The 21,839-nt window shown below is 40.2% G+C and overlaps 2 protein-coding genes across 3 annotated transcripts in view; both read left to right on the top strand.

Moving 5' to 3' along the window:
* The window catches only part of LOC140733264 (ras-related GTP-binding protein D-like), a 28,010-nt gene extending 26,012 nt beyond the window's left edge, over window positions 1–1,998 (top strand). The window contains exons 6-7 of the mRNA XM_073056384.1: window positions 532–680; window positions 1,483–1,998. Of these exons, the coding sequence (XP_072912485.1) occupies window positions 532–680; window positions 1,483–1,634 (301 nt within the window). The 3' untranslated portion in view covers window positions 1,635–1,998. The remainder of the gene's footprint in view (window positions 1–531; window positions 681–1,482) is intronic.
* A 2,525-nt stretch (window positions 1,999–4,523) lies between these two features.
* The window catches only part of ube2j1 (ubiquitin-conjugating enzyme E2, J1), a 40,612-nt gene continuing 23,296 nt past the window's right edge, over window positions 4,524–21,839 (top strand). Inside the window, exons 1-3 of one of the 2 annotated variants that reach the window (XM_073056385.1) lie at window positions 4,524–4,602; window positions 19,635–19,708; window positions 21,025–21,156. In XM_073056385.1, the coding sequence (XP_072912486.1) occupies window positions 4,572–4,602; window positions 19,635–19,708; window positions 21,025–21,156 (237 nt within the window). In that variant the 5' untranslated portion in view covers window positions 4,524–4,571. Of the gene's footprint in view, window positions 4,603–4,989; window positions 5,010–19,634; window positions 19,709–21,024; window positions 21,157–21,839 lie in introns of those variants that run through there. The other variant, XM_073056386.1, reaches the window with a different exon arrangement.

The following is a 21,839-nucleotide window of genomic DNA, read 5'->3' on the forward strand; positions in this document are numbered from 1 at the left end:
CCACACCAATAGGATTAGTTAATATTAAGGACAGGAGCTAATTCTCCCAAAAATTATTAATTTGAAATTTTGAATTTTGCCTTTGCAATCATTTTTTATTTCCTGCATTGTGTAGACTCACTTTGTACCTGCTTTCTGAATCACCTACTCTCCCATTCCCTCTCTTACTTTTGGCTTTCTATTCACTTGCCTAGAGAAGATTGTTGGATTCTGTTTTCAACCTATTCTCACTTTGTCCATTCCTACCCTGTGTTGGAGTGATTCTTTGATTGGAAGTCCTCTTCTGACTTCTTCCTTCAGTGAAAAATCCTACTGATGACAATTTGAAGTCCAGATACATTGGCTTGAGGATCCACAGGTTTATTTATAACTTGATTGTGTTGTGACCACATCCACTTCCCTTGCAGTTTATCAGGCAAAAGCTCGTTGATACCAGAAATCTGAATTCAATTAAGGAGAAAGCATTTATGCAAGGTAGCAGAATCTGCTAGTCATTCCTAGGAAATCATTCTTTATGTTCTTATTTTCCAGGCTTCGAGGATTTGGTGGAGGAAGTACGTATGACAAAGAATCTGTGGCAATCATAAAGCTGAACAACACGACTGTTTTGTATCTCAAAGAAGTAACAAAATTTCTTGGTCTAGTTTGTTTTCTTAGGGAAGAAAGTTTTGAACGCAAAGGTAATTATTGTGTATTTTCATCACAATAATCACTCATCATCATAAATGCTTACCTGATAAAATACTTACAAAAACTTACTATAAAAGAATCCCTTTCAATGAACAACACATAGACAGGTTTTCATATTTGTTAACCGCTGTTCCTGTAATATGGGATATTACTGTTATTACTGTGCAACTTAATCTTTGATTTCCTTTGCATTATAATTGGGAAAAATACAAGTTTTGCTATATTTTCTTAATGACACGTTTAGCATGGGCATTACCATTTCTGTAGTACCACGGTCATGCAATTCTTAGTTTAAGGTAATCATTTAAACCTAAACCATGCTGACTCTTTAACTAAAGGAAAATACTGTGAATGCTGGAAGTCAGGGATATCAACATGAAATGCTGTTAATATTCAGCAGCTCAGGCAGACTTTCTGGAGGGAAAAGCAGACTCCGAATCTTTTAAGAGCAATGAGCTGCCAGGACTTGGGATTTTCTGCTCACTGATTCTGTAGTTATGTTGTGCAGATCTTTAAATATCAACTTTATCTTTGAAGCCAGTGGGTGAATTCCAATAATAAATCACATCACTTGGCACAGTTCGAATGAGCCAGAAATAATTTACTAAAAACAGAGTGTAGGAAATACTTTGGTCCATCATTCATCATTAATGGAGAGAAAAACAGAGTTAACATTGCTGAACCCATTGTGCTGCTGACAAAGTCTTGCTGTTAAACAGTTTGAAGGTTTGTGAATAACGCCTTTTTGGCATTTACTAGATTACCTTTTGTTTTCTTTTTTTTACACTGCAGGTTTGATTGACTACAATTTTCATTGTTTCCGCAAAGCTATTCATGAGATTTTTGAGGTACGCACGACCATGCTGAGGTGCCGCAAGCAGCATAGAGGACTGCAGAGAAACAAACTGGTAACCCCCAGTGGCACACCCAGGCATTTGTCATAATGTCTGCCATCTACACTGTTTCTAGTAGCACGTTCAGTGATTCTAAGTAGCTAAACTGTGATGCCAATGCACTGACATGAATGAAAATGATGCTCAGGACATTAACTCCAATAGAGAATGCAAGCACTTTGTAAAAGGTATATTTTTCTTTAGCACATGCTAAAATCAGTATTTATCATATTTAACCATATATATTACAAATACATTTCTAATAGCAAACAAATGGAATGGCTATTTTATGCTGAGCTGCTGAAATTGTAGCAACTTATTAGAAAAATAATTTAATATAATTAAATATATTATAGCTTTCTTTGTTAACCGACTTGGGATGATAATTTCACATAAAATGACATATTACTCATAAGTCTTCTTCTCTTAGATTGTCAGTTCTTCATTTCCTTCTCATCTTTTCCGTTTCTTTCCCTAAGTAACTCTATGGTACATCAGGTTTACAAAACTCTAGCAATAAAACATTTTTATGAACGTCCCAAAGTTTAACTCTGTCGTCAACCATTATAGGATGCCATCATAGAAGACACAACATCTCAATCAATATTACTATATGTACACATAACAGAGTAGTATTGTTTGTTGGATAGAAGAAAAGTATTTTGTATGGTATTTTGTATTAATGCATCAACTCATAAAACAATAAGGAAAGTGGTCTGCCAATATGTATCTCCTATACATAGAATAATTGGAATCACATTTCTCTTCCATATTCCTTTTCTAAATGCATGTTCATGTGTAGCTTCACACTTGCCAGAGAAGTTAAACAATTTAAATTGACTTAATCATCTTCAAAATTCTCAGCCTATCTTGCTCTTTCCTCTGAATTTTGTTGTTGGAAAAATGTGAAAATATTTTGTGTTTTTGATGCTTTGTTCTTTATTTCCCTTCATCTGATGTCTCCTTCTCACCACTTTTCTTCCTCTAACATTTCCATTCACTCCCCTTTTACTTTTTTCAAATTTTACTTGCTTTCTTCATCAGTGTTGGCTTCACACACATGGCTCTTGTAGATAAGATTTCCTGTTGTGTTTTAGTCCCACTTTTCAGGCTTTCATGTTTGCTTCCTCTCTCCCTTCAGTGGCTTACATTCTAACAAGGCCTAATGTTTCTCTCCTGAAATCCTACTTTGCAGAGTACTGAGAAAGCTTCTCTCTCTTGCTTCATTTTGTCATTTATATGTCAAAATGTCATTTATATTATTTTGTCACTTCTCTCTGACAAAACACTAAGTATTCATTTTAAATCTGATACTGTGAGATTTACTTTAATCAAAGCCATTAAGGGAATAAAAAAACAAAGTTGGATGTATGAAATAAGATCACAAACCAGCCAAGTTGTTGTTGAATGGCAGAGCAGGTACTTGAGCACCTCCTGTTTTCCTTGCTGAATTTCATTTGTATTCCTGATTTCTCTCACATTCTTGCACTTTGCATTTTTCCTCTTGTTTCAACTTCCCGTGCTCCACAGACATTTGCTGATTTTAAACATGCTAGTCTTTGAACTGTAAGTAGAACAGAGACATTTGATTCAATTAAAATGGTGATATTTCCTGACTACATTGCTGCCGATAGATTGGGCAGATTATTTGAAATTGCAGTACTATATTTCACAAAGGCTAACATTGAGAATATTAGTAAGGAAAATACTGTTTTATATTGTTTGAAAAATAGATGTAGATAAAATGTCATGATAGAGTATACTAAAATTCTAATGGTTTCAATTTATCAATACTATTCTGAGAAACATTATATGTTGAAAATTTTTTAAATATACAGCCGTGGAACTCATACAAATTCCATGTACCAGATCGTTAATTAGGTTAAAGACATCAACCTCCTTCGATGTGAAATTGTAAAGTTTGATTGGTCATAATTGCAAGTACACGAAACACTAAATAAACAAAATCACATTGGATTCTTTTTTTGTTTATTTTACCTCCCCCTCGTTAAAGGAAAACAAATTTCTCCTGATAAGAAGGCTCACAAAATATGATAAACTCAAGATTATCCTTATGTTAAACACGTTAGGTTAAGCCTTTATGCTGGAGTAGCATAACCCGATAAAATGTTTTAAAAATATATTCATAAGCTTATTACGCGTGTTGTTCCTTGCCAGTTTAATACTAAAATTAGTTCTAAAGTGACCAACGATCTTTTGGGTTGGATGGTACCAACGCGTCTTTTAGGCAAATTTAAGTAACGGCAATCGTCTATTTCTCGTCATCTGAAAATCTTGTGTGGGTAAACGAAGTAGAGTAATAGATAACACGAGTGAATCTGCAGATGCTGGAAATAAATAAGAAACACAAAATGCTGGCAGAACTCAGCAGGCCAGACAGCATCTGTGGGAGGAGGTAATAACGACGTTTCGGGCCGAAACCAGGGTTTCGAAACCTCCTCCCATAGATGCTGTCTGGCCTGCTGAGTTCTGCCAGCATTTTGTGTTTTTTAGAGTAATAGATGCTGGATGCCAAGCAACACACACAGAATGCTGGAGGAACTCAGCAGGTATGCTGTGTATCTTTTTGAAAAGGGGCATCACTCATTGTGACTGACAGTACTGTAGTCTGTTACTGGGTTGACAAGATGCCAGAGGATGAGGACGTAGCCAAGCCGTACCACTATGGAACCTGCTGACAGCCCGGACGTTATTGGAGGAGAGCGGCAGGAAGGGGGTGCGGCCTCGGTTCAAAGCCAGCTCCTCGTCAGCCACGTCCTAGTAGGCCAAGCACCCCACCTCCCGGGGCGGTGTCTTTAGAAGACAGCGTCAGCTCGGTTGTTGTGGTGCCCGCCAGCTCCATTTGGATGGGTCAGGTGGGGTGAGGTGCCACCGGATTGGTCGCGCCGGGCCGAGGGCGGGGTTAGGCTGTGTGGCTGTGCATCTCGCGAGAGCTCGCGGGCGAGGTGCGACGTCAGCAGCATCAACATGGAGGGTCAGTACAACCTGAGGAACCCGGGTGAGTGACATCGTTTTAAAAAAAAACATTGACTGCAATGTCCCCGTTTCCCAAAAGAGTAGATTCCGGGCAGAGGCTACTCAACCTCTGGGGTTCTGTCCTCCTTTACTCCTGCCATTGAGGTAGCTCAGTGTAAAAAGCCGGTCAGGTTCCGATTGGCACCGAGCGAAGTACGGCCACTCCTTCCCCAGGCCGGCTCAGGGAAATTCCGTTCAAGGAAGGCATCGGGGTCCATTTCCGCACACGGGCTCTGGCTCTATCTTAGCGCTGTCATTGAGCCCTGGTTTCATTCAGTTAAACGTCGATGAGGTCAATCAGTGAGGGAGGAGTGTCAAATGTCTGCAAAGATACGGCTGCTTGATCTCATCGCACTGGAGTAAACTGTTCACGGGCTAGTGAACTGCATGGTAAAATTCTGGATCAGAATACTGTAATCACCTATTTGTACATCTTTATAATTGGTCTGAGGTTATTTGAGGCACATGCCATTTGGGAAATTTAATACATAGGGGGAGCTTATCCCTGACTATAACAACCCTAAGAAACTCAAATAGCCTCTGACAACCAAGACCAGTTCCTGGCCTTCACGTACGTGTGGTTTAGCAACTAAGTCCGGCGGGACCATTTCTACCTACAGGACACGGCGTAGTGGCGGGTTACAGTCGCTTCGGGCAGATGGGACTCGTCAGTCGTGGTTGGCAGCTCATTGAGGAGAAGGAAAACTCTGATCTTAAACCTCCGGGGAGTAAACCCCGAGGGGGAAATCCAGAGCTGGAGTCCTTAAGGCAGTCTTAGGTTGAGTTTAACGCTGACTGGCATCTCCTGCGACGTTGCTGGTGAAAGCTGTATTGGTCTCTGCTGTTCCTTTGGGTTCATCAGCTGCGAGGAAAGGGGGAACTGCTTACACGGGCAACAGCTTGCTCTCCACATTGTACCTCCCAGGCTTGCAAATCTAGACAGCTAGCTCGCAACATCCATCGTTCACCCTGACCAACGGAGGCTTGGAAAACTGGTCAGGAGATACAAGACATGAGGTCCTCCCACAAATGTTGCATGTGTTACAGTTTAAACAATCTTATTATCTTTCTTCCAAGAGCACAAGAAGACGAGCCACCAGGTCCTTCGAGCTTGCCCCGCTATTAGTCAATCTTTAAAATATTTAGCCATCTCCACCATTGAGTCTTGCCAATGATCTGGTCTCCAGCACCCACAGGAGACAGAGAGCTCCAGAGATTCACCATTCTGTTAGAGCGGAAATGTCCACGCATCTGGAGTTTAATGAATTAACACTTCACTGTAGTTATCTCCCCCTTGTTCTTGACTCTCTTATTTGTGAAAATATACCAACATCTAGACTGTTGAGACCTCCTGTGATTCTGTATGTTTGAGTAAGGTTATCCTTCATCTTTTATAAACTCCAAAGAATACAGAGCCAAAAAAACTGTCTAGCCTTTTTTGATAGGACAATCCTGTCATCTCAGTGATGGTGAAATCCTTTGGACAGTGACCTTGCTTTCACTGTACAGCAGTAACAAAACCACCTTGTTCTTAAATTCCAAATACTTCTTTATAAAGGCAAACATATTGTTTGACTTCTTGACCTGATGACTTTTTTATCGTTAGATTTAGAATAACGAATTCTCTCTGAACATCAGTCATCGGTATTCTTTCTCCTTCTTGATGATAATCCACCTTTTGCTTCCTTTTACCAAAGTGCATTACCTCGTGCTTTCTCATGTTAAACTCTTGTTTACTAGGTTCTCACCCTGTCACTCAATCTGTATCCTGTTTCAGAATCACACCGTACCTTTCCTTCTATTTTCATAATTCCCTCTTGAACTGTACCAATTGCCTATCCAAAATTCAACCCTAGGTAATGATATTTCCACTAACTGGCTGTTCCTTTGCATTTCTAAAGTAACTTATTAACGCAGCAGTGAAAGGATATATTAAAAATGTTGTTTAAGATAAACTTTACTGTGTTTCTGCATAGGTTTTAATTTTAGATTCAACTTTCAATAATTATAGATACTGATGAAATGCAAGCTATAGTTACTTGTGTAAATATTCCTGCATTAGAATAAATGTGATAATGGGAAATGTTATAGCTTGTATTATCTAGGAGACATTGGAGATCTGTGTATGGTATCGAATGCATCATGTTCATTTATTCCTTTTCAGTTGATTACAGCTAATTTATGAAATTAAATTAATAAATAACTTAAAACACAACAGAAATGGTGACATGTCCAAATAAAATTAGTTCCTATTGTGTAAAATGTTGTATAAAACTTCTCAGGTGGAACTTGAATTAAAGTGTGTAGGAATCTGGGAAATGGATTCTTAACACATACATCAAGTCATAGAGTATTACAGTCCCTTCAGCTCATCTAGTCCATACTAGCCTGGTCTTCTGCCTAGTCCCATCTACCTACATCAGGACCACAGCTTCTCTCATCCATGTACCTATCCAAACAAACATCTGCCTTCCCCTGGCAGCTCATTCTACATTCGCACCACGATCTTAGTGAAGAACTTTCCCCTCAGCTTCCCATAAATATTTTACCTTTCATTCTGAAACTATGAACTAGTGCTAGTTTTATCCAACCTGAGGGGAAAAGGCCTGGAATCATTCACCCTATCTACACACCTCATAATTTTGTATATCTATTTATGATCTCCCCTCATTCTCTTGTGCTCCAGTGAATAAAGTACGAACTATTCAGCCTGTTCCTATATCTCATCCTTGTAAATTTTCTCTGTACTCTTTCAAGTCTCGCCCATGTCTTATACAACTTAAATATAACATCCCAAATTCTGTTCACAATTCAAGTTCCAAGTATTCAATGCCCTGATTTATGAAAGCCCATGTGTCAGTGACTCTCTTTATGAACCTATCTATCTGCGATGCCACTTTCAAGGAATCATGCATCTGTATTCCCAGGTCCCTTTGTTCTACCATACTTCACAGTGCCCGGCCATTCACTGGTTTGTCCTTCACTTCACAGTTGTGTCCATTAAATTCCATGTGCCATTTTCCCAGCTGGTCCATATCCCACAGCAAGCTTAGAAAGCCTTCCTTGCTGTCCACTATGTCCTCATCCACAGATTTGTTGATTCAGTTAATGATATCATTTAAAGCATTAATATAGATGATAAACATCAATAGACCCAGCACTAATCCCTGTAGCATACCAGTACACAGGCCTTCAGTCAGAGAGACGACCATCTGCTGCCACTCTAAGGCAGGGGTGTCAAACTCATTTTAGGTCACAGGCTGGATTGAGCAAAATGCAGCTTCATGCGGGCCAGATCAGTCGGACGCATGCGAACGCAGCTTTCGTTGCCTCCGTTTTTTCAGCCTGCTCTCATGTGTCTCAGTCTCTGCTATAACTACAAAGTGTTTCACTTTACAAATTCCGTTTCTTATGAAGAAGACTGCCGAATAAACACTAAAAACCCTGAAAACCTGGTACCTGAATAAACTCAGCATTAGCCATATCATACGCCATAGGCGCTTCGATTACTGGGGCCAGCTGTAATAGTAATTAGATATTATCTCGCGGGCCAAAGATAATTCCACCACGGGCCGGATTTGGCCCGCGGGCCTTGAGTTTGACATATATGCTCTAAGGGAACATTGAATCGAATTGACTCCCTTTGCAAAGAAACTAAAAACACTGGAAGTCATTAGAATACATCATCCAAACATCATAGAATTTTTGTGTGTACTCCTGCTGAACATTGGCACTCCTTAGCAATTATGATCATTTGGAATCGTTCATCAAAGTTTTAAAGAAGAAACCTTGTGTATTTGACAGCAGCTCGTATGATTTGTCATACACTTATCATTACAAGGGCTGCTGATGGGATAACTGAACTGTTTATTTTAAGATATATAGATATATATAGTAATAGATATATAGTATTACACACAACAATTCTCTGCATTTGCCAGCTACTTAAGGCAAATAAAAGCTTAAATATAGTGATATGTACTGTTTCTGATAGAGTCCCAGGTGTGTTGACTAGTTTGTGAAGTCTGTGGTCAGTTACAGCTGGGGCTAAGCAACTTAATATGAAATCGATAACCAACCAAGGCTATTTTTGTCTAAGAAATGGCTTTATTTTTGTAAAGTTTTTTGCTAGTTTCATTGTTATTGAACATTTTAAAGAAAATTATAAATAATTTTGCATTGAAGTTACACCACCACATTTGATTGTAATATGAATACAAAGAAATGCAAATTCTGTTCATCCACTGGAAGACAAATTGTATTTTGTCAATATCCATTATGAAGCTTCAGTGTTCCATTGATCCTGTAGTGAGCAAGCATGCTGTCCAGGTTTGCATTTCACATCCCCTTTAAAGTAGTTTCTACCTGCAGCTGAATTTCAATTGCTGGATTACCTCTTTAACAGAGCACAGCTTTGCTATTTGCAAGTTACAAGTCTTCAAAATTGCCTCAAGTACCATGTTCACAATTATCCCACTTTTCAGAAACTTTAAGAGATGAATGTTTGTGAATGCCACAGATATATCCAAAATCTATTAAACATTGAAATATACTTAAACACTCATACACTCTAGTAGACACTTTAGTTAGTATAGTGGTCACCAACCTTTTGAAGCCCAAGATCCCCTACCTCGGCCTTAGTGAAAGGCAAGATCGACTCCAAATTGATTAGTTACACGCATGCGCACTGGGGCAGAAAAGATCGGAAGTAAAACCCTGCAACCTGGAAGTAGAAATAATGTATGAGCACCAGGGGTCTCCATCCTATTTTTTCCACTGCGGACCGGTTTAATATTAACAATATTCTTGTGGACCGGCCGACGGGGGTTGGGGGGGGGGTGCTGTTAAACATGACCAGAATACAGCGATACTCGAAGCAGGTTCCTTATGTCCAGTCTATTCTGCAATTTAGTTTACGTGGCTCTCAGCACTTCCCTGCTGTCCCACTTGCTCACGTTTTTAATGCTGGAAAAAAACTCAGCGTGTTTGTATTTAAATACAGGGTGCTTGGACTCGGTACCGAAGCAGTTTTGAGGGCTTCATTGCCTCATTAGACAGCCTCCTGCCCGCCCGCTGCCTTGGTCTAGTGCGTCTGTTCCCGTACCGGGGCCATGGAGGTTGCAGTCCGGAGAGAGCGAGCGAGGAGTGTGACAGGCCCGCGCCCGCCCCCCTCGTAGGATCTATCGGCTGACAAAAGTTTGTTTCAGTAGATCGCAGTGCAGTAGCTGCTCTGCTACTTACAGAACCCTGAGCCTGAATTAGGTCATCTGCAAATATTTTAGCACCAGGTTCCCCATGAACATTCGGTGTGCTAAACAGGTTCAGAGGCGGCACCCAGCTGTCCGCGCTCCAGGCCGGTAGCAATGGCACTTCTCGCCGGCCGCACGAAGCAGCCGGTTATCCAAGGCCAACCAGTGATCCCTGACGCACTTGGGTAATGACCTTGCGTGCGTTCAAGTTCAACAGTGAGTGTGACAGGGAGTGAGGAAAGGTGCAGCTGACTCGTTGTTTCCTAGCGGCCCAGTGGTTGGGGACCAGTGCATGGTGGGGGAGCTACACGCATGCGCACTGGGCAGAAAGAACGGAACTAAAACCCCACAACCCGGAAACAATCTCTCAACAGTATTTGTGTATTTATTTTTCTCTTTTTTTTTCGGGATCTGCTGGGAAAGTCTCAAAGATTGACCAGTCGATCGCGATCAATGGGTTGGCAACCACTACTTTAGTAGGTACCTCTTGTACCTAGTAAAAAGGGGCCTCGGTGTATGTTTGTGATCTTCTGCTGCTGCAGCCCATCCACTTCAAGGTTTGATGTGTTGTGCATTCAGAGATGCTGTTATGCATACCACTGCTGTAACACTTGGTTGTTTGAATTCTTGTCACCTTCCTGTCAACTTGAACCAGTCTGGCCATTCTCCCCTGATCTCACATTAACAAGGCATTTTCACCCACAGCATTGCTGTTCAATGGATATCTTTTGTTTTTCACACCATTCTCTGTAAACTATCAACACTGTACATGAAAATCCTAGATCAGCTGTTTCTGAGATACTGAAATCATCCTGTCTGGCGACAACTATCATTCCATGATCAAAGTCACTTAGATCATATTTCTTCCCCTTCTGACGTTTGGTCTGAGCAACTGAGCATATTGATTATGTATGCATGCTTTTATGCACTGAGTTGTTGCCACATGATTGGCTGATTGGGTATTTGCATTAACGAGCAGGTGTACCCAATAAAGTAGCCATTGAGAGTAAATTCAATATGCCTGTCTCCTTCACATTCTTCATATGGATAGGATTGGTAAATGTGTACCAGATCTAAACTAGTGCAAATTCAATAGCTATTAAGGATAACTTGAAGTTTGTGCCTACAAAAGTATTCCATTCACTCTCAAAAGAAGGCATTTGGTAATTCCCAGCAATCAACTTTGAGGAAGTTGCACTTTCAGTTTAACCCAAATGTTCCAAATGTCCACACTTGCAAATGTAAATGTCTGGCCAATAGCTTTACAAAATTGCTGGAATTTCTGTGGGAGATCTGGGAGAATGTTTCTCTCAAAATGTGTTGAAGTGTTTCTTTGTAACTCACAAGTCATGTGGCTTCTCAGCACTGCTTTATTTCTGAACAGCCAGTTTGTGATTTCTGGTTACTACTGGTCAACATTCACATTTTGTTGATAGTGGTTATGGGTAACGATTTCACAGTTTTACAAAGCAGTCTCTGTGTACTCCACTGATAAGGAGGAAAATTAGATGAACCGCACTTGTAGATCCTCACTGTGCAACTTGCTAAGTATCTATTTTCTGCTGTTTTGCTTAAAGCAGATCTGGATCCACAGGAGTTAATGTTATCTAATTAATAAAAATGTAATAGAAGATGGAGTATGTTAAAAGAAAATTGTACTTAATGCTAAAGCAAATTATGTGGTAAAATATTTTATGACAAATTGCAGATGTGAATTTTTGTTTTAATTTTATAGTATTAGTCAAAACTCCTCAGAGAGGCCTTTGAGAAGGTTCCACATGATTGGCTGTCCTGATCACATGGGATCTTGGGTGAGCTGGCTAATCGGATACAGGTTTCCCCCGCTATCTGAAGGTAGATAGTTCCTATGAAATGGTTCGTAAGCCAGAATGTCGTAAAGTGAAGAAGCAATTACCATTTATTTATATATGGGGAAAAAATTGTGAGCGTTTGCAGACCCAACAGATAACCTACCAAATCATGCCAAATAACACGTAAAACCTAAAATAATAGTAATATATAGTAAAAGCAGGAATGATCTGATAAATACACAGACTATCTAAAGTAAGAATACTTTTCTGCAATCATTTCAGTACTGTCCACCGCAGCGAAAATCTCACGCAAGCGCTCTCGGCAGAAGCACTCTTTCCAGTAACCTTTAAGCTATGAAGCTACCAAATCATATCAAATAACACATAAAAATACACAGCCTATATAAAGTAGAAATAATGTATGTACAGTGTAGTTTCACTTACCGAAATCGGGAAGACAGTGACCGCATTGTGTTAGGCTGAGTCATTGGAGGTTGGGATGGTGGGAGAATGGGGTGTTATCTCAACGTCGTCTGTTTCCATCAGGGCAGGCAGGTCATCTTCTATGTCTGCCTGCCTTGATGTTGAAAGGTCGAGGTTCATCATCTGCTGTGGCTGATATGGAAGGCTTGAAAAACGACAGTATGCGTGACTGCTTAGCCTCGCGCATTTTTCTATCATACAGTTCTTTGTAAGCACTCAAACCATCCTGCAAATATGCTCTAAACCTACGTACCCTTTCAAAATTAAAGTCATACTTTTCTGCAATCATTGCAACGTTGTCAATCGCAGTGAAAATCTCACGCAATTGCTTCCCGTTCAGTTCCTGGACGACTTCACTTTTGGGCTGTTCACTACTGTGTTCGGTTTCAATTGTTATCCTTTCCTCTTCATCAGCTCTTCATCTGTGAGTTCTTGGTCATGGGATGCCAAAACCCCTTCAACATCATCTTCGTCAACTTCCACAAACCCAGCCTCCTTAGCCAAACTCACTTCATTCACCACGATCGAAATGCTTTATTATGTCTAGTTTTATGCTAAGTGTAACACCCTTACGCGCTCTTTTAGGCTTTTCCGATACCTTAGAACTCATCTTGCTAACGGATGCACAAAATAAATCGACATAAAGCACAGATGCTCACAGGCATGTGTTTAAGCAATGCCAGCTTGAATGCAGTTCCGGGGGAGGAACTTGGCTGCTTGGCACGCGTGCTGCCTTTATTCGTTACAGTGAAAACACCTGTTAGCAAAAACAGGTAACTAATGTAGGTCTTTCGTAGCAGCGAGGTGTCATAAAGCGAATGTTCGAAAAATGGGGGACACCTGTACATGGCAGAGCATGATGGTAGAAGGTTGTTTCTAAGAATAGTGGTGTGCCTCAGGGATTGGTGAGTGGCTCATTGGTCTTTGTCATCTATGTCAATGATTTGGATAAGAATGTACAAGTTACTGAGCTTGCAGATGACACCTTAAATAGGTAGTATAGTGGACAATGAAGAAGGTTATCAGAAATTACAGGGGGCTGTTGATCAGCTGAGAATGGCAGATAGCATTTAATTTGGATATGTGTGAGGGGTTGGACTTTGGAGTGTCAGTTCTTGATAGGACTGTGACAATGAATGGCATGGCCCTGGGCAGTATTGTCATGGGTAGATGGTGTGGTGAAGAAGACTGTTTGCCAAGGCATTGAATGTAAAAATGAAGAGGTTATGGTGCAGTTGTACAGAATGCTGATGAGGCTACACTTGGGGTACTGTGTTCAATTTTGCTTACCTGCAAAAGATATAGGGGAGAGGTTGGACAAGCTAAGACTTTATTCCTTAGAGTGTAGAAAGACTGAGAGGTTATTTTTATAGAGGTGTGTAAAATCATGTGGGGAATCCAGAACTAGAGGACGTAAGGTGAAAGAAGAAAGATTTAGGAGGAAGTTGAGAGTGTGTAATCTATGTGAAATTAGATGGAAAGGGAGAAAGAATGGACCTTTAGTTTAGCTGGGAATTTTGAAAATATTCAAGAAATGGTCCCCACACCTTTTGGAACTTTATTTCTGAATTGAGGATTGAGTAGTGGATCTTCTCAAGGTGTGGACTGGACATGATGTCCCTGAGCCACTGAGCGTGGGTGGGTGGGGCAGCATCCCTCCACTTGACCAAAACTGTGTGCCTGGCCAACAGAGAGACAAAAGACAGTGAGCGACATTTAGTCAAACTTAGGTGCTTGTCCACCTCTCTGGAGGTGCCAAAAAGGGCAATCATAGGGTTAGGTTCCAGATTGTAATTAAGTATTTGGGATAGAGTTTGGAAGACATCTTTCCAGTATTTTTCCAAACTAGGGCATATCCAGTACCTATGGATAAGGGAAACCTAGCCCCTTTTGCATTTGTCACAACAGGGATTAACATCTGGGTAAATGCGAGATAATTTAGTTTTAGACATGGGCCCTGTGTATGACCTTGAATTGTAACAGGCAGTGGTGGGCACAGAAAGAGTTTGAGTTAACTAATTTGAGGACTTCATCCCATACATCCTCTGACATTGAAAAATTTAAATCTTGCTCCCGGGCAGTTTTAATTTTGTCAAGAGGGGCTTGCTTCAGAGCCGCCAGCTTGTCACAGATAATAGATATTGGACCTTTACGCAATGGATTCATACACAGAAACAAATCAGTGAAGTTTGTGTCGGGTGTCTCAGGGACGTTTGGTATCAGAGGGTGGATAAAATGTCCAATTTGCAAATATCTAAAGAAATGAGTGTTGGGTAGATTAAACTTTGCAGACAGTTGTTCAGATGATGCAAAACAGTTGTCTAAAAAAAGATCTTTAAAGCATCTGATGCCCTTTCTGTACCAGTCTTGAAATGTTGAATCATGTATAGAAGGCTGGAAGAGATGATTATGTAGAAAAGGACTTGAAAGAGAGAAGGCATGGAGACCACTATGCTTTCTGAACTGAGACCACACTCTCAGGGTGGCCCTGATGACAGGATTAGCAATTAGTTTAGATGTACGAAAAGGGAGTGCAGATCCAAGAAGTGCGGATTTATTATTTCAATAATGTTACTTACACTCTGAAATTTTTATTTCTTTTCCTCTATTTACACCACCTCCAGACAAATCAGTGTTAAAGGACAGATCCCTCTGTGCTAATAAAACTGTCATCCATCTTCTCCTGGAATGTGTGATAGGATGTAGATCCTTTGTTCCCTACTTTGCCTTTGCAACATTAAATGTTTCCTTTTCTTACCTTGCATAATTCCAATAAAAAGTCATATCAATCTGAAATATTAACTTTCCCTCCTGATGCTCCTGACCTGCTGAATATTTCCATAAGTTAAAAAAAAATTCAGACTATTTTTTTTTGCCATGTGTTCTTAATATATATTATTTAGTTAGAATGATTTATTTCCTGTTCTTTTTTCTTACATTAATTTATTGTAGCCAGGCTTCTGGGTTGGTATGAAAATGTGTGTGGTTCCATTTGATATGGTGGGAAGATGGTATTTAGAGGTAGTATAGACATATTTGTCATGGAGGCATGACTCAATGAGTTCTACCAGCAATTTGGTTTCATCTTCGGGTTGTCCTTGCCTGTTTTTTGATGTTGTGATTGTGGATTTGCTGTGGTTAATTGCTTCAAACTTGGTAGTTTGCAGAAACAGCTAAATTCTATTCTGGATTGTTAAAATTAATTCCAGGTGTTTAACTACTGTCAGGAACACTATTATTTAATGACCATGCATAATTGATTTTGAGAAGATGTTAATGAGCTGCTTTATTAAGCTGTTCCATTCTGTCTGGTGTTACTATACCCACAATACTGTTGGGCAACAGTGCTGAAAGCAATACAATAGATGGCTGACATAGTGGAAAGTCCCTTCCTATGTCACTTGCTGGAAGAGGTGACCTTCCTTCAGGAAGTTTCTCAGAAATGTGTCATTGGCCAGTTTGTGATTTGTACCATGCACTTTTCGGTTATCATAGATTTCAGTCTGTTCTAGCAAGTATAGGATATAAAACTAACAAATTCCTTTTGCTTTCTAGTTTTTCACCTTTACTATTAAACACTGTAATCAGTTTCTCTATCATTATTAAAGTCTTTCATCAATTCACACAGCAAATTCCTTTGTCACTGTGTGAGCTGAAGCTTCTCCACCTTTGAGATTCCTGTACTTGTGTGACAAGTACCTGTGTTCATTAATCAAATGTAAAGCACAACTTAATCTAATGAATGCAGCCACCTCCTGGGTCAAAATCTCCAAATAAATCTTCTTCCTGTTGTTTTGCTATCCCTGTATCACATAGTTGCTTGAGTTGTTTTTAAGCTTTGTTTGTTTGACAAGTTGACATACATGGTGGCCACAGGTCATGGACTAAGCTGTCCACTTATGGGATCTGAAGTTGGGCAGGCTGAACAACTATCTGATGGGTGAGCTGGAAGCATTGTAAATATACTGTTTTACCTAAGACAGAAACATTTTGATTGATATCAGCAGTAGAAACTGCCACAGCAACAGCTTTAATCTAGCAGGGTAGCTTAAGGTGCTTCACAGGAGTTATCAAAGTAGTTACGAGGCCAAGCCACAAAAGGAGTTTTTTAAAAATGTGACTGAAAGTTTAGTTAAAGGGATACTGTAAAGATTATCTGGAAAGAAAGCGCTGGAGAGGTTTCAGTCACCATGTGAGATGAAGTAAAATTTGAGGATAAACAGAATATCAGAGGTAGAACAGTACAAATAGCTCTTGGGAATGAAGGGGGTTGTAGTTAGAATTAAAAAAGACAATAAACTTAAAACAAATGTTTTCTGACTCAAGTCAACTTAGATGAATGCTGGGACCTTGTGTGAGGTAAGGTGCAGGCTACAGAACTTTTGATGAGCTCAAGAAGTGGTTAGGTGGGATGACACCAGGATGATTGGGAGGGAAAGCATACATCGGCTAGTAGTGTAGCAGCATCCGCACCAGGCTTTGAGGTGCATGGTCCGGGGTTGGAATCCAGCTGGCTCCTTACATGCTTTCCATCCATGTTGGGATGGATGTCATCCGAGCTAGCAACTCGGCCTTATTTTTAAAAAAACAGAAAGAAATACTAAATAAACGGCCAAGTTTCACCTGATGTGCCACAAGCCACAGAAAGGAACAACAAAACGTACATGAACAGAGGATTCAGCAGTGGATTAGCTGATAGTTACAGGCCAAGCAAGCAAAGAAGGAGATTTCTAGTTCTTTGAAAATATTTGCAGGGCATCATTTTATCCACATTGATGCTATTGTGGGAAATGGTATAATTTTGCCTATGTTAATAAGGTTGGTTAACTCGAGCTGCTCTTGTTGGATTGAAAGTCACATTGCAAATGGCAATGTGCTATTCAGTTAAGTCCCTTGTAATCCTATCATTTTATTTGCTACAAACCTGACTATCTGGGTAGGCCCATTGTGTCTTCCTGCTCGTGTCTTCATATCTCGACTCCATTCTATCCCCCTTGTTTCAATCCCTTCCCACCTTCATCTGCAACACTTCTCGTGCTACCTCCTCACTAAGTTTCAATTTCCTGGCCCTGACTGCCTCATTTTCACCATGGATGTCCTGTCCCTATATACTTCTATCCCCCAAAAAGAAGACCTTAAAGCTCCTCGCTTCTTTGTCAATAAAAGAACCAACCGGTTCTCCTCCACTCCCACCCACCTTCTTCTAGCAGAACTGGTCCTCGCCCTCAACAATTTTTCCTTCGACTCTTCCCACTTTCTCTAGACTTGACGGGTAGCCATGGAACTCACATGGGCCCAGCTATGCCTGCCTTTTCGTTGAACAGTCTTATGTTCTAAGCCTTCCCCGGCAGTGCTCCCCAACTCTTCCTGCATTACATTGACAACTGTATTGGTGGTGCTTCATGCACCCGTGCCGAGCTCGTCAGTTTCATCAACTATGGCTCCAACTTCTACCGCCCTTAAATTCACCTGGTCCATTTTTGACACCTCTATCATCTTTCTCAATCTCTTGTTTCCATATCTGGAGCCAGTCTACTGACATATTTTATAAGCCTGTCAATTCCCATGGTTATCTTGACTATACTTATTCCCACCCTGTCTCCTGTAACAATGTGCTATACCCTTTTCTCAGTTCCTTTGTCTTCCACCACTTCTGTTTACAGGATGAGGTTCTCCTTTCCAGGACATCGGAGATATCCTGCTTCTTCAAAGAATGGGGTTTCCTCTACTATTGATGCTGCCCTCACTTGCAGCTCCTCCATTTCCTGGACACCCTCCCTCACCCTATCTTCCCACTATCCTAACATGATAGAGTTTCTCATGTTCTTATCTACCACGTCATGAGCCTCCGCATCCAACACATTCCACCTTCTCCAAAGGGATCCTACCACCATACACATCTTTACCTTACCCTGCTTTCCACAGGGATTGCTCTCTCCATGATTCCTTTGTCCCATCTGTCCCTCCCCATTAATCTCCATCCTGTAAGCGGCCAAAGTGCTATACCTGCCTATTTACATCCTTCCTCAACTCCATTCAGGGCCCCAAACAGTCCTTTAGGTGAGGCAACACTTCGGCTGTGAATCCGCTGGGGTCACCTATTATGTCTCATGCTACCATTGGAGCCTCCTCTACATTGGTAGAAGAAGAAGAAAGCCCTTAACTCCCAGTGGAGTCATCGGGATGCCATCGTGACGGCTTTCTTTTTTAGCAGGCTTTCTTGTTTTTACGAGGCCGAGTTGCTAGCTTGACGCTCAACCCAGCACGGATCGAAAGCATGCAAACGAACCAGTTGGATTCAAACTCGGGAGCCTTCGCTCCGAAGTCTGGCACTGATGCCACTATGCCACCAGCCGGCCTCTACATTGGTGGACCCGTTGTAAATTGCAGGACCACTTTGTCAAATATTGTTATCCATCATTCCACATCCATACATGCCTATGACCCTAGTGAAGTGTGAGTTGTTATTTCCAAACTTTGGCATTTGGATGATGTCATGACACAGTCTTAAATCTATCTCTGATTGCAGCTGTTTGTAGAAGATGTCCTTTTCTTCAATGTCACAATCGTTAGTTGGAGCATAGCACTGGATCGCAGTCATGTTCATTTGCTTCCCTTTTAGCCTGACTCTGATCAGCCTACTGTTGATTGGTTTCTACTCCAGCAAGCACTTCTCAATGCCCCTCTTCAAAATGACAGCTGCACTATCATGATGCTGACCATCTTTCCTTCCTGAGTATAAAACTGTTTCAACAGTTGCTGCCTTTAATCTGCCGGACACTGTCCATCTGCTTTTCCTGATGCCCAGTATATGTAGGTTGTAACAGATGCATTTCTGCAGTTATTTGTGCTAGCTTGCCAGTGTTATACATGGTTCGTACATTCCAAAAAACAATTTTGGTCTTGGTCTTGGTGGTGTTCAGGGTTTCCTTCATTGGGCCAGTAGCTACCCCTCAGTTTTCAGTACAATCAGTCATGCAAATACCTTATGGAGACTAAGGAATACCATCGTACATAGATACAGGATTCTTCATTACTGTTTCTGTAACAATTTGTTTTGACCAGTCAGGGTTGTTGCCCCTGAGCTGAAACCTCGAACCTGGAGGATCGGTGGACCACTCTCATTCTGACCTTTACCCTTTGACCCTGTGACAAGGTTGAGGTCCTCTTGGACCTGAAGTAGGGTCTTGTCCTGAAACATTGACTGTTTGTTCATTTCCGTGAATGCTGCCTGACCTGTTGAGTTCTTTCAGCATTTTGTGTGCGTTGATTTTAATTGCTTTAATTGTTTTCTACATTTGAATAAAGTGATTAAGTTATAACACTTGCTCCAGATTTAGCATTTTTAAAATAATGTAAAATATAGTCATCAAAATATGATGTTCAGTGATCTAAAACTCTCAGTTGCTTGTTTACACCATTATGGAGGTTTTGTATTTGATGTTGAATTATCTTTTTTTTAAATTTTAAAGCTGTTAAGCGTTTAATGAAAGAAGCACAAGAACTAAAAGACCCCACAGAGCAGTACCATGCTCAGCCTTTGGAGGTGAGACTTTTAAAACTCGAAAGAATTATCTGGTGTGTTTTTGCTCATGGTATGGAGAAATGGTACTCTTTTCCTAACATACCATTCCTACACTGTCCAGTACGTGGAGCTTTTCATTTTCTGGGTGCTGCCTAAGAGAGCAGGCTTTTAAGTGTCTATCCTTTTGCTTTCTACATTTTTGAAAGTGCACCTGAATTTTAATATTGTTATTTTAAAACTATTTTTAAAATTTAGATTGATTGGTTTGAGTAAATTGTAATGAATGGCTGAATTACAGACATTGTCTTTCCTGGAAGTTTTTTAAAAATAGCTGGATCATAAGTGATGGATGAGGTTTTTGTTTTAAAGATCCCATAGAACCGAGTACCTAGTAGTTTAAAGAAAAGTACCCAGTAGCAGCTTACCTATACTTTTTTGTTCCTGTGGTTCCATGAGGCAATTGTTTCAACAAGATCACTTTATCTGTAGTCATAATTCAGTGTGTTATGATTTGTAATTTCACTTACAACATGCAATTTGTTTTTTTAATATGATTGAACAGTATATTACAGTAGAATTCATTAAAAGTGAGTGTATAGGCTGAGATTTTAGAGCTGTTATGGAATACAAAATTAATTCAAATACTCAACTTGGGTGCATCATACTGGGAAATACCATTAAATTAGTGGAAGTCTCTGCTGACAGGCTTGTGAAGTGAACCATGAGCTGCAATCAGAAGCTGTCTTATGCTACAGAGAACAAATTTCAAGCCATAGATATAGCAGATTCTTCCAATGACTGGTGATCTTAGCCCACAGTTGCCCATCATTACAATGTTTTTTCCAGTGTGCTCCCAGGCACAACGTACTCCCACGGGGACATCAGTGGCCTTAGTTCTTGTCTAGTTAAAAAGAGGAATAAGCAGCCAAGAATTCTACTAATTACTGGCCTCTGGCTTTGACTCTGGTCTTTAGTGATTAATGGATTTTGGATACTGGGTAAGTGAAATTAGTCCAGATATAGGATCACTCTGGCTAATTCAGGGGCTGGGGAGGGACAATGAATATCTAAGGGCTAGAGAGTTGGAAGCTTATATCTTTTGGAACAAATAGCTCTGTGAAACGCTTGGTGTATTTAAAAAGTGCAGCATAATGATTTAGTCATGACACTAAAAAGTGAATGCTGCTTATCTTCCCATGTGGATAAACACTTGCATACTTAATTGCAAACATATTCTACCTTTCGTGACTTTCCCTGTACCTTCTTATGACTTAATATGAATAAAAACATGCTCATGTTGCCATTTGTAATCTCATTGTTTTGTTCTTCATTTTTAGGATAATCTATTTGAATGGCATTTCACTGTCAGAGGTCCTCCAGATTCTGACTTTGATGGTGGTGTATACCATGGCCGAATTGTCCTTCCACCTGAATATCCCATGAAACCACCCAGCATTATTCTTCTAACAGTAAGGTTATTTTACGTTTTTTAAAATGTTATCCATGTCCCATCAGTGGATTGTATTACAAGCAATTGAATATTTAAACCCTTGCCTGGTTTCATCAACCATGGCAGTTTTGATTTTAGCTGGTTGTAAGATTGATGTTGGTTGGTACATTTCACAAACTCCCTTACCATCGTGTTGTATCCTTTGCATTCATTTTGACATTGGCTTTCATTAATTTCTCATCCAAAATATGCCACCTTATAGAAACATTGAAATTAAGATGCAACGTTGAACTCTACTGTATGCGTAGTCGCCTACATTAGACTTGGTTCCCTTTACCACTGATCTGGATGTTGAGATGCCAATTGTTTTAAATCAAAATGTAACTATTTTGGGAGGGTACAAACAGAAATAGTGAAATTTTTCCTATTTGCAAAAATTGTTGCGTTGCCTAACTGCTAAATAGTGAAGAATTGTTCCCATCGGAAGATGTTGGAACTACTAGTTTTCAATATGGTGTGTATTCTAAGATAATCAGTATAATTCATGATCTAGTATGTCACAGAGAGCTGATACTGAATTTAGTTAGCAGGCATTCATTTGTATTGTGTGCCATGATTTAGCCTGTAATTGTAAGCCATGTAGTGTTGTAGATCTCTATGCTGCTGTTTATAAAACAATGCTTTACATTTAATGCTGAGGGT

The sequence above is a fragment of the Hemitrygon akajei genome, chromosome 9 (assembly GCF_048418815.1).
Source record: "Hemitrygon akajei chromosome 9, sHemAka1.3, whole genome shotgun sequence".
Taxonomy (NCBI): Eukaryota; Metazoa; Chordata; class Chondrichthyes; order Myliobatiformes; family Dasyatidae; genus Hemitrygon; species Hemitrygon akajei.